Source organism: Myripristis murdjan, chromosome 24 (genome assembly GCF_902150065.1).
Source record: "Myripristis murdjan chromosome 24, fMyrMur1.1, whole genome shotgun sequence".
Lineage (NCBI taxonomy): Eukaryota > Metazoa > Chordata > Actinopteri > Holocentriformes > Holocentridae > Myripristis > Myripristis murdjan.
This window is the reverse complement of record NC_044003.1, coordinates 18,132,721-18,146,095: the sequence shown is the minus strand read 5'-3', so window position 1 is coordinate 18,146,095 and position 13,375 is coordinate 18,132,721. Positions and strand designations below refer to the sequence as shown.

Here is a 13,375-nt window from a genome sequence, read left to right as displayed (position 1 = left end):
CAAAATTCATCATCTCATTTTCATTTTCATTTTTGGTTTTGAATCTTGATATTGTCAATACTGAATCAATTTTATTTATTCTGTTATGCAGGTGACAGTGCTAACCGAGTTCCTCATTGAGCACTCTGAGATAGTTGGAGAGAATATCCCGAATCTCCTGGATACTGATGAGGATAACTCAGGTATGTTGGCACACGTCTCAAACCTCCACTGTCACTCCTATCTCCCTTCTCTGGAGTTAATCTGAAAATATATTTCTGTAATTACATCAAATGAGAATGACTAATATGAAATTCATCAATCCTGACCATGCCTTCCCTTTCCCTCTGTGCAGACTCCCTGTCCTCACAGCAGCATGACTCTGCATACGACAGCACCGACCCAGACGCAGATGGAGATCCAGGAGAGTGCACGGGCTCCACACAGGAAGGGAGCTGGTCGTCTCCCTCTCTCCTCCACTCCTGCAAAGCCATCCCCTCTTGGCCCTCTGATGCCATATTCCAAACTTTCGCAAAACCTTCATTCAACCGCCGCTGCTCCGAGCCCATCATCCTCCACTCGGCTGAGATGAGGAGGCTGTGCGGCGCGGCCAGGAGTCACGACGACTGCTCGCTGGAGGGGAGGGACTTTGAGGAGCAGCCTCTCAAAAAGCAGATCTCTGATGACTCCTTCTTACTTGGAGGACGAGGCAGAGCCACACCATCTCTGTCGTTCCCAAAACTCGGCATGGATCCTGTGACCCACATTGCATGTAATCACTTCAAGGACTGCACATGCTCCTCCTCCTGCTCTCTGGAGAGTGCTGCCTCCAACCAATCAGAGGGCTCCGTTTTCACCAGTTCCCCAGTGGTGTCACCAACCTGTCCCCGCAGGGCCCACTCCATCCACCAGGCCCCGGCGGGTGCCAAGCTCCGACAGGATATTGTCAGAACAGATTCCAATGGGAAGAAGCGCTCGCAGTCCATGAAGCTTGAAGGCAAGCTGCCAGTGAGGACCAAGAGCCTGGGTTCCTTCTCCTTTACCAGGGGCAGCCTGAAGAAAGGGGACCCCCAGAAAGAAAACCCCTTCCCCTGTGAAACTCTCCAAGAAGACTCCCAGAGTGAGGCAGAGCTGCCAGCCGAGCCTCTGCACAAGCCCCGGCCTCTGTCAGCCATCGAGGTTTTCCAGCAGGTGGACTCCAGGCTGCCCTGCAGGCCTCCGACCTATGAGCAGGCCGTTCAGAATACAGGCCTGCCTCCTCTTTACGGCTCCATGACAGTAAAAGATGCCATAGAAAGGAGGTCTCGGCCGGCCTCTGTGAATTATGACTTCCCTGCTACATGTCCAGTCAATCAATACGCAGACTGTTTCGCTCAGGCGGCAGAGGGTACAGCCGGCACTGTTGACCGGCGTCTCCCTTTCCGCCAGAGGGCCATGTCTGAGTCTGTGTCCAGATCCCATCGGGATGGGTTGTCACGGAGATGTAGCCAGCCAATGTTTGAGGAGTATTCTTATGCCAAGGAGTCTTATGTCTGATTGGCTTTGGGACTTAACGATTGAGAGAGAGATGAGATTGGAGTTTCAGTCACACAAACATTTTAGAGCTGTTGTGGAAACAGAAATAATCCTGTTGGTTGAGTTAAACCTCCAAGGAACCTTTTTTTTGGAGGGGCAAGTTACTTGGTTACTTGGCAAACTTGAATGGCAAAAGAAGGGACTCTGGTCAAATTAAAAATACGCATTTAAATAGCAGTAGCTTCTTTTTTCATTCATCATAACAATGACACTTATAATCTAGAAAGCAGATAAGATAACTAGCTTTCGTAAATAGCTATGTGAAAGCTTGCTGTGGAGCTTGCTATGTAAAATATTAGATTAGCACGGCTTGGTGGCATTTCTTCAATTAGTAGCAGTAGTGCAATGGTTCATCATATTAGCATTCTTCCCTCTTTGCCCTTGCTGTTTTCACTGGGGTTCCGTCTAACCTTACTTGCCAGAAAATAATATGGTTCTCTGGCTCCGCCCACTAATGTTTAACTCAACCAATGAGATTATGTCTGCCTCCAAGGCTGCCCCGCCTCTAAGAAAGGTGTGTACACTTTAAAGTCCAATCTAGCCAATGTTTCACTCTTTCACTTTGAATGTACGCCCGCTGTGTGCAACCATTATCGGTTGGACTTTCGCAGTAGTACTGTTTAGAGTACGGGAATATAAAAACAATTAGTCACCAGGATAGATATTTAGTCTATCACAAAGAAGCTATGTAAACACAACTTCTGAAAATATGCTATGAATTTTAATTTTCTCTTGTTCACCGTTTGTTGTTTGTTGTCAGAGATTTTATTTGCTTAGTGAAATGTACAGTATAGTAGATGAATATCTGAGCACATGTTTGTTTTAGCTTTTTGTAAATACTTTTTTTTTGTCTTTTCCTTGCATCGTTCTTTACTTCCACTACAGCACCTTTTTGATGAACCATGTTTTGTTTGTTTTCTCCTGTTGAATAAATTCCAACAGATAAAGCTGAGTAATATTTCTCAAGCTGTGTGTTCACTATCCTCCATGCACATCCACACTGTAAATGGTTGGTCAAAACAAAGCCCGTGCTAATTATTGGTAACCGTTTGAGAGAATGGATGAGCAAAAATGTAAGAGAACAAAAAACAGCCCTTAGACAGGCTTTTTTGCAAATGGATCTTGTCAGCGGTTCAGTCTTGGCTCTTGGTCAGACCATTAATGTATGAATTAATGAGTAAACTGATGAGAGTTACTGAAGTTTGGCTCAGCATCTTCCTATAGTGATTGCATAACAGAGCCCAGTCGCCCTCATTCAGAGAACAGCGTGTTCTGACACATGTGCTAAAGCAGAAGGAAACCAGCCGTGGTCACATGGACGGATTTGGTTTTTCTCTGAATTGCTTGCTGTCTGACTCCTTGAAAAGCCAGTGCCACCTCTTCTTCCTTCCTGTTTTGACATATTATTTCCTACCTCAACTCTGATCCCAGTTCATATATTGCTGCAAACTCGTTCACAATTGGCATTCTGCAGTGCTAACAACTCTTGGATGAATTGGATGAATAATATTTATTGATTATTGAGAGAAAGCAACTGATTGTCATCTGTGGTAATGATAGTGTAACATCATCTGCACAGCACAATCTCAGAGGTTAAGAATGCCACACCAGTTTACACTTGAAATAGAAAATAAGACACTATTTAACTACAGTGAATATTTCAAATTTTGAGTCAAGTTATGATCAAAATTGATCAAAAAATATGATCAAAAGTCATTATGTTCTTGCAGAATTTGACCAATAGATGGAGAAGGAGCTGGAAACACAGATTTACTTTCCTCTGAGGCTCAGAAACGTTCACCAAGCTCCTGCAGCTGTTAGTCCTTTCTTTCTTTCTTTCTTTCTTTCTTTCTTTCTTTCTTTCTTTCTTTCTTTCCCTCCCACCCAGTAAATCATTATGTAAACAGACATCACTGTTTTCCAACAGGGGGTGCCATAATGCAGCCACACGCCAGACCACTATGGAAATGTAAAGGTAAATTCAGTTTCTAATGTTTGATGACAAAGAGGGCTTTATCTTGCCTACAGCTGCAAAATTGCTGCAGGAAACATCTGGGACACCTACTCTTTTAAAGATGGATTTGACGGGATTTGAGTCCTCTAAAGCCCATGTCTGTAAAATGTAATATGATGTATCTGTGGTGTTTATCAAATGATTTGATGCAAACCCTGAGAATAGGACAGCTACACACTCTGGTAATGAACACTTAAGCAACACTTAAGCTGCATTTTGAGTTATGACTGAATTCCATGCATCATCAGTGAATTTACCTCACAAAGTATATGGTTAATTAAAGGCAAACTTTTAAATACATATATGCTCATGAAACTATGAGCACCAATGATAGCTTTTGAACTCTCCTTGAACATTCATTGTCACTGTTGAAATGAAACGTACAACTCATTCGGGTTTTAAAGGGTGCAAGTCTTCCATCTTTGGCACAATTTCTAGCCTTTTGCGCTCGTGGCCTCCTTTCTTTTTGTTTTGATCCCACTCAACCGCAGTGTTATGTAAACTTTTGCTTGTTGCGTGTAACCAAGTAGGATAATTTGAGGACTTATTGGGGCATCTGCATCAAAGTGCACCGTGACATCAGTTAGACTGTGTAAAGATACATTTGAGATACATTTAATTTCCTGATCATGCTTTTGCTCCTTACACTGAACAACCTGGTATTCCATGTAGGCCATGCTGAGAAATACAATATGGAGACAAAGTATTTAAAATGTACATATGAAAACAAGTATATTTATTATAAGGCATTTAGTTAAATACTGGGTTGAATTCTAGCTATGAAGACCCCCTTGTGGTGAGGTCAGATGCCATTTGAGAAATGCAAGCCATCATTAAAGCGTGCGTCTCCATATGCTGCAATCAATACCTTAGGTAAAGCAGCCAGATTCCATGTCATGTATTGCATCACTTGCACAAGCATGAATGTAGTTTACATGCTGCAATGCCCTTATTCAAAAATCTATTGGGAAAACATCAGAAGGGTGTATTGGGAAAGACAAATTGGCAATTTGCTGTCAGGACATGATCTTGTCAGCTGCTGAACGTTTCCTTGAATTCCATCACACAGTTTTCATCTAATACATTAGGACTAATGTAGCAGTATGTCATGTAGAGGTGGTGACCTGGATGACAAACTAGAGCAAGGAGAAGCATTTTGAATTTATGGGCTCTCATATGAATCTAAATGAGTCTAAATCTTTTTTCTTAGAGCAACCATTACAATGGTCCTTTAACACATATATATTTTCCTAAAATGCCAACAGGTTGAATGTTTCTATAGCCAACCTGACCAGTGGCACCCCTGCTGCACTGATATACAGATCCAAGTGGAATGTCAACATCAATGCATTAGACCAGCAAATGCTCTGGTAAATATCTTCAAATGTGTGAAATACTTTTCACAGTTTCTCTCTCTCTCTCTCTCTCTTTCTCTCTCTCTCTTGGTATACACCGTAAAAAGGAAATCAACAGTCAGATGGTAGCCTATCGGATGGATCTAGATCTTTGAGCTGCTGATCAACACTGATAGCACAGAACATAAGGACGTAGATGCCTGACTAATTTCTACATTTAGCATATGTGTTAACTGTGCTTCATAGCATGGCCCACATAGAATATCAGGATAGTCAGTGTAAATGGCAATAGCATCAGCTGCATCTTCAAGCAGCATTGCTTCACTATGTAAATTAATATCATAGCGCATAATGAAGTAGGGGGATGAATAATCTGTGTTCAAAAAGCCAGAGCAGAATATATTAATCCATGTGATTGCACTGCACACACTGTAGTATAACTACTGCTATCACTTTGCATTAACCAACTGTTGCCTAATCAGCAGCTGCAATCATGCCTACTGCTTTTAAAAAGGCTTAGCCATCCAAGACAACCTCATGTCACACTGAGTAGGGCCTGAAGCTGATACATCTATGTCCATTTTTCACCCCTGCCCATTTAAAGAGAAGAAATATAGGCAATTAAATTGGACCACGGACTGCTTTGGAGGTCACCTCTACAAGTCTTGAATGAATTGGTAAAGAAAAAATGATGCAATGAATACTGCACTAAAAAGATGAACACAAGGAAGGATGCCTTGCTTGTTGCATAATCTCATGGCTGACATTCAACACTAATGAGACAGAGCTCACACTGCAGTGGCCAGTTGAATAGTTTACCCTATAATTATCCTTAATGATGGCTGACAGCTTAGGAGAACACAATATGCAAAGAGGACAGCAAATGCGACCTCTTCATGACACAGGAACCTCTGGACCCGTCTCAATAAGCATTTGTTAATCTTATTAAGGAAAAAACAAAAAGAGGTGACGTAGCTCAAACGAGCTCTTTTCCAAGAATTACAGCAGCACTGCCTGTGTTTGGCTCTTTACTGGTGCACAGAACAGCTCGGCTGCATTTTGTCAGTATTTTGTTTGGTTATGTGACACATGCAGAATCGAAATGCAAACCTCTATATGCATATGCAAAGATGCAAAACTCTTCGCCATAAAGCCTTGATATGGAGCGCAGGGACAAAATGCAAAGTTGCCAGCTCTGTGTATACTTTCACCACAGAGGCTTCACCTTTGTCACGACATACAGCTTTGTCATGTCGGTTCCGGTGCCCTATTTTTCTGTGACTCTTTGAAACATTTTGGAGACATGATAATGCTGTTTGTGGTTAACATCACTGTGAGTTCAGCTCCTAGTGCCCTTTGAAAATACCTTGTGACACCTACGTTCCCGTGCAGCCTAAAGGCAAAACAAAACCATTTATTTTCAACAACACAGCTTGTTTTTGTTCATGAAAAGTGTGGCCCAAGTGGCAGCGTGTGTGAAATTGCCACCGCAGCCCAAATTTTCTCTCATGATGTTGTAACTCTGAAACTGCTTGTTGATAATACTAACTTTTGTATCTCATCATTATTGAGAATAGAGCTGCTTTAGCTAATTGTTTACACTAATTAGAAAAATACTGTCCATTTTTTGTTTGTTTGTTTGTTTGTTTTGTTTTGTTTTGTTTTGGTTGGGTGTGTGTGTGTGTGATTGTAGGTACTTTCTGGCTGACTGTGGTTTGTTTTGTCATGTTTTTGCGCTTTCCACAGATGAGCTGATGTTGATGAATGACCTGATCTGGAAATTTCTTTTTTAACTGTGCATTTTATTGATTTTTTTTTTTTTTGTGTGTGTGTGGAGAAAATGATATTGGGAATTAATGTCCTTTTGGGATTATTACCGATATGAGTACAAAGGAACATTTTAATACAAGATTTGACAGAGCTTGAAAGACTTGGATGCAAGAAGTGATATCTGTTAAGTTTATGTGTGTGTGTGTGTGTGTGTGTGTGTGTGTGCCATAAGTATGTTCTTATGCTCAGCACAAGGCCCACATCCTCATCTTTTGACCTATATGTACACCAAGCAGTATTTGCATGAGGAGTCCACGCCCTAACTTTCATTTAGAAATACTGAATCTAAAATGGCAATGCATATAAAGCAAGCACTGGTAGGCCACATTTTTCCAACAGTGGGCGCCACACAGCGTCTGCAGCTTGCAGGGTTGCATTATGGTAAAACTACCAACCTACATAATCTCACTTCTGCTGCCATTTCCTTCCTACTAAGCAGATGATTATTCAATTACTGTTACACTACAATACAATAATACTAATACTACTGATAATAGGCTACTGACACTAATTGTATGTATGTATAGTTCTTATTACTTTTGTTTGTAGTAGTAAATAAACTACAGATAGAATTCGTAAAAACATACATTAAAGTTAGTGTTAAAGTGATCAAGTTTTTTTTAAATCTTAAAAAGGAAATGATGTAGAGGCAGGTACGTCATCAAACTTCCTGGATACGGTTGCTATGACAAACTGTGGTCAGCGTTGCGTTAGCCTCTGTCATGTTTGAGCTCGTCAGGTTTTACTTGAGTCTAACCCGTTTTAATTCGCAGTGAGGGTGTTTTTCCTGTCACTACCAAATATTAGACAGTGGAGAAATAAAAGTTTGAGGCATGGCATCCGTCTTACAGCCTCGTAAGGAGGTTTCTGACGGCACGTACACTTTCTCCAGCCGGCCACGACCCGTTCACAACCGCCCCAAATACAGAGAGCCTGACACGGAGCAGTAAGTGTGTTCAAGTGTTGTGTTTCAGCCTTACATGCCCTCACGACAGCTTTCCATCTCCGTGTTGGGAAACTGTGGCGTTGGTTGAACCCAGCTACACCTGCCATAACCAGTTTGCTCTGAAATAACCAGCAAATACAGCAAAAGCTACTTCATCTCTAAGAAACTAGCTTAATGCTGTCTGGCAGCCAGTGTGGTCCCAGTCAGTAGGCTAAGCTGAGTTTTGGCTGATATTAAGAAGTGGCTAATCTTCATTTACAAAGCAAACACTGCACCGTGGAAAGCTTCGACATGGTGCTGCAGGGATTTCTGAAGTCAGCTGCAAATGATCCCCTTTTACCGGATTTATGGATTTGTTTGATGTTTGTCCATTTGGGTATCCAGCCTGCCTGCTTCAGCATTGACCACTGTTGTGTGAGGGAGCATCACTTTTCATTAACAATGAAGAAATATAGGTGCTGTAGTTGAAGCATTTTGCCATTTGCCTGCTGGCAGGTTAACTGGCAACATAACATCAATGTTTCACTTTTGAAGCCAGCAAGAGCAAAACTTGCTTATGAATTATATGTGTGGTAGCTTACTATTTGTCTTTCCTTGATAACACAGGAATGATGGACACATTACCTATGGAAACATCATGTATGACCGTCGTGTTGTCAGAGGAAACACTTATGCCCAAAATATCATACCAACTGTGAGTATGAAACATCTTCCTCACTGTAGGCTTCCTTTTTCCTTGACTGCTATGTTTTAAAAATTCTTTCATAACATCTGCCTTTTACAGGTCGCCCAGCCACACCCTGTTGAGATACAGAGACAGCAGGAAGCTAGAAGGAGAGCCATGGCTCGTAAGCGGGCCAGGGAGCAGTTTGTACCCAGGACCCCTGAGGCCCTAAAGGGCAGGATGCACGCTGACGTACAAACAGGTGAAGCCTTGCTCTCAGCTCAGCAGCTGTGATGGCTGCCTGCGCTCGACACACCAGATGTTTTTCAGCATTAGGTTCAAGTCATTACAAGCTTATAAATTGTGGTTTCCTGTTTTGAACTTGCTGACCTTTATTTCCAGAGCTGTACCTTGAGGAACTGAGTGATATAATTGATGCCACCAATGTTGAGTGCCAGACTGATGCTTTTCTGGACAAACCAGCGACCCCGCTCTTCATACCGGCCAAATCTGGCAAAGATGTTGCCACACAGATAGAGGAGGGAGAGGTAGACATCCTAAAATACAGACATGCATTTTTATAACAAGAGCAATAACAACTGACTAAGTGACTACTACTGAACATGTTACTACGGTCAAAGGGATTAGTTGTGCTGGGAGGTAGCAAAAAATTAAACTCAGTTAACTTTAATTTCAGTTTCACTTTTATTGTTGTCCCAAAGGACATCTGGTTTACAGCAGGCATTAAAACACATGATGATACATAACAACATCAACCTTAGCAAACACCAGACGCAATACAAAATCAGGGACATAAAAGCAATAGAAAATACATGTACATAACAAATGTATTAAAAAATAATTGGATAAGATATAATAGGATAAAATGAAAAAATAGGATAAAATGAAATCAATAAATGTGTTCAGTTACCCAATTTAAACATGAACATGTGAAGAGCAGAGGCTGCTTGAAAACAAAAGCTTAATCATCAGGGTTAAAAATGAACTAAGGAAGAATATCATCAATTAATGCAATCAGTGAGAGAAAAAGGAGAGAGTCTGCACTCTGCCTTAAGCTCCAAATACATAGTAATTTTATTAGTTCACATGGGTAGGAGCAACGTTATAGTTTTTCCTAATTAATGCAATGCCACAAGCATTTGAAATTCTCAGGATGCTTAATGCTGAAATCAGCAGAAAAAATACCAGTGGCTACAATTTGAAATAACTAAAGAAGACTAATAACTGAGCAAAATTCAAGACCAGTTCAATTTCAAGACCACTTGCAGGTTTTTGTGAAACATAATTTCTGGTTTAGCAGTTACGGCGTTCCAAAAGTCAAGGTTTGGTCCTTTAATTACAGTGCCTCCATCAGGTTTCTAAGTGCTGTGTTTCTAATTGTCCTGAACACAGCACCAAAATCAGACCGGTGGTATCTGAAATATTACCTGCAATATCATGTTTAACAGACTCAGACCATTCCATTGTCCACAGGCTGAAGTATGAAAACTATTTGAATATCTATTTGTTGATATGATCAATATTGACCAAATTTGGCCAAGTATGTAACACCTCTCCTTGCTCATGTCCCCTGCAGTTGTTTGACTTTGACAGGGAGGTGCAGCCGGTGCTGGAGGTGCTAGTGGGGAAGACAATGGAACAATCCCTCCTAGAGGTTATGGAGGAGGAGGAGCTGGCCTCCCTGAAGGCTCAGCAGAGGGTCTTCCAGGAGCTCCGAAATGCGGAGCTGGCCGAGGTGCAGCGTATGGAGGAGCGGGAGAGACGCCACCGTGAAGAAAAAGTATGGGAAGTTAGCTTGGGGGTCGCAGGGAAATTAAAATAGTTAACCCAAAATATACACAACAAACATATACTTTCTCACATAACCCTTGTGAAATCTATCCATCCTGATAGTTTCTGTGTAATATGGCAAGGTTTCTCGACTGCTGCGATCTCCCCTGTCTCCCATCACCTCAGTATCATGGGGCTGGATGAATATTGATTAGAGCTCCAACTATCAAAAGTGGATATGTGAAAAACTCAAGGGCAACTGTTACCAACATAAGGGAAATTACCTCCATTTTGCCTCATTAGATTAATTAGTGTTGAATAATTACTTCCACAGGCTTATAGCCAATAGACTTGACCAGTCTGCAGTGGCAACTTATTTTGAAAGTCTGGTTTCTCTGCCCTCAGGAGCGGAGGATTGCTGAGCAGAAGGAGGTGCTTGAGAAAGAGAAGGACACTGTTGAAAAGATCGCTGCCCGGGCTTTTACCAAGCACTACCTGGCTGACCTTCTGCCATCCGCCATGTCCACACTGAGGACCCATGGCTATTTTTATGACCCCGTGGAGAAAGGTTGGCCTTTCTTTGCCATGCTGCAGTCCTGCATCAACTTCTGTTCAAACTCAGCTACCTCTTTAGTCAGATATTGACAGCTTCATGACCCATGACAGCCTCCACTTGATCAAATTCAACATGTGTTGACAGACTATGAGCAGTACTGACGTTTATTGTGCCTATTAAGGCTCTAATTTCATTGTTTAACCTTTTTGTATATGTGGTTGTGATTTCCAGATCTTGAGACTAATTTCATGCCATGGCTGATGGCTGAGGTGAACAACAATCTGGAGAAGAGATACGCTGCAAGGGAGCTGCTCGACAGTAAGAGGATACACAACAAACATTTTCAAAAATCAGTTGCTAGAAGGCATGCTGTAAAAAGCACAAACTCCCTGCCCACGCTGAACAATTCTGCAGCTTGCAAAACTGCAGCCTTCAGAACAGGTCACGTTTGCTTATCATCCCACATGTCAGACACTTCCGCCGGGACATTAACACAACGCAATAGTTATAGCTAAAAAACAAAAATTACCTAATGGTAGAAATCCCAGATGTGGCTCACCACCAAATTCTCACCAGCTGTTCTTTGGGCAAACAGCTGCCAAATCAAGTTTCAACCAAATCAAGTTTGAGTTATCTTGTTAACAATCTGATGGACTGACAAGGATCAAAACCTCTCTCCAACATCATGTGCTGAGTTTATCCTTTCACAAGTGCACCTTCAGGTCAATTTATCAGCTCATAGACACTGCAGGAGTGCCATCTAGTGGTCCTTTTTGAACACTACAGAGGTCACTACATTCATTCATTTTAAATCTAGCATAAACTGTACACAAAACAGAACATCACTGAAACATCTTTTTCCTGTCCCTCTGTTTCAGTGCTCATCCACGACGTCACTCAGAAAAGGCTGGACATCTTCAATCAGCTGGAGCCCAAATGAAATATAGACAGACTGAATGACATTGAGGCAGGTCAAGGTTATGAAAATATTCTGAAAAAATAAACTTTGCTTTCATTCCTCTGTTACTACTGATAAAACAATAAAGATGTGGAAGATCAAACAGCATTATATCATGATACCTACCTCCACGTTATTACATTAATCTTCCACATATAAAGGTTTTATAGTTTATCTGGTAATGGATTAATAGTGTTTTTACTCTGATGAAGCTGACTCCTACATTTGTACATCTGATAACATCTGATGTTCCAATTTATTAGTGATGTATGACTCCTGCATTTTTGGAATCGACTCTGACTCTGGTTTAAAGTCAAGAATTAATAGAAATCTCCTATTAGACTCCATAATTGATGTCATGTAGGAAGTTCTTAGGCTGTGATCAGAGAGGACACACTTTTTCTCCTAAAACACTAAGAGCAGCCAGTGTACTGGAGCACACAAGGACAGAGACAAGTCAAGGGACTGTTGTTCCACCTCTTATGCCATTTGGCCAATCAGCGTGGCCAAAATAATGGACTCGACAGACAGAAAGAGTTGATTATAATGCAGTTTCAGTTCCTGGAGTCACTGGGCATTCATTCAGGGTCATCTCCGACTCTGGATTCTGTCAGAGTCAAAGAATCTCCATCACATCTCTTAAGTAATATCCAGTTACAATTACTGCAATTCCAATAACAATGCAAAAAACAAACAAAAAAAAAAAAAAACTGAAGTGCAATGCATGTTAGTGTATACATTCAAATCTACAGGGCAGTTCTCCAGATTGTTTACCCACCCTGAACGTCATAAAAGCTGTTTATTGGCAGCACCTTTAAAGGCACTTTCATTGCTTACTACAGGTTAAATTGAGCTCATCATGTGTTACACTTTGTTTTAAGTATTACCACACACACACACACACACACACACACACACACACACACATATATGTTAAAAAAAAAAAAAATCTTTTAAAAAAGGCATATACTTGTCTTGCTTCCCAGTGCCACTACTCAGAACAAAGTTCCTGCCTTTTCACAACCACCGCAAACTAGGAACAAATGTTCGGTTCTACAAAAGGGTGAAATGAAGAAAGGCGTATCATTTGTTTACAGGTGAAAACTGAGTGAACCATTTAAATTCCCACAGTTTTTTTTCTGCTTTTCTATTTGCATCTCACTTTGGCGTGCTAGCGGTCCATTCAGTTATAGGCAAATTCAGGAGTGTCTTGCACTGTGCAAAGAAATTTACTGTCTACTGCACTTTCTCCACCTCACCAACTTTTTTTGGCAACAAAGACAAGGTTATTGTGGTTCATTCCTGTGCAAATGCCTGTATCTGTGTTTTCAAGTGTAACAGTTCAGACACTGTGGGACTGATTAAACTTTTGCTGTCTTGTGTGTTTGTTTGTTTTTAGTTAATGTTAACTGTAAATGACCACCTGTGCCACAGAAGTGCCAGTTGTTTTCAACAGACTGCCACTGTCTACATCTTGACGCTGGTGAAGGTGCAAGTGGATGGCAGCATGAGGCTACTGCTCGAAAACCAGCTGGCTGTCACTGTCAGGGCACTACTTGGTCTCTTAATGCTAAGGGCAAAATGTAGTAAACCAGGTCTCACCTCAGATATATACGGCTCTATTTTAATCCTGTCAAGCCATTGGTTGGTTCACGCGTGACGCCTCCCCTCTCGTTTGGCTGCGCTTCCTCGGTTGTGTGCGGGGCG

The 13,375-nt window shown here is 41.5% G+C and overlaps 2 protein-coding genes across 3 annotated transcripts in view; both read left to right on the top strand.

Moving 5' to 3' along the window:
- Positions 1 to 13,375, top strand: part of tagapb (T cell activation RhoGTPase activating protein b) — a 33,468-nt gene that overhangs the window by 19,756 nt on the left and 337 nt on the right. The window contains exons 13-15 of one of the 2 annotated variants that reach the window (XR_003927944.1): positions 92 to 182; positions 335 to 2,084; positions 7,407 to 7,410. Coding sequence is in view for 1 of the 2 variants with exons in the window: in XM_030047326.1 (XP_029903186.1) it covers positions 92 to 182; positions 335 to 1,515 (1,272 nt within the window). In the remaining variant the exon portion in view is untranslated. Of the gene's footprint in view, positions 1 to 91; positions 183 to 334; positions 2,511 to 7,406; positions 7,411 to 13,375 lie in introns of those variants that run through there. The other variant, XM_030047326.1, reaches the window with a different exon arrangement.
- Positions 7,463 to 11,759, top strand: rsph3 (radial spoke head 3). Its single transcript, XM_030047327.1, has 8 exons — positions 7,463 to 7,699; positions 8,306 to 8,393; positions 8,484 to 8,625; positions 8,766 to 8,911; positions 9,961 to 10,164; positions 10,560 to 10,722; positions 10,942 to 11,028; positions 11,589 to 11,759. Exons 1-8 carry the CDS (start codon positions 7,587 to 7,589, stop codon positions 11,648 to 11,650), a joined length of 1,005 nt encoding a protein of 334 aa, XP_029903187.1. The 5' UTR covers positions 7,463 to 7,586; the 3' UTR covers positions 11,651 to 11,759.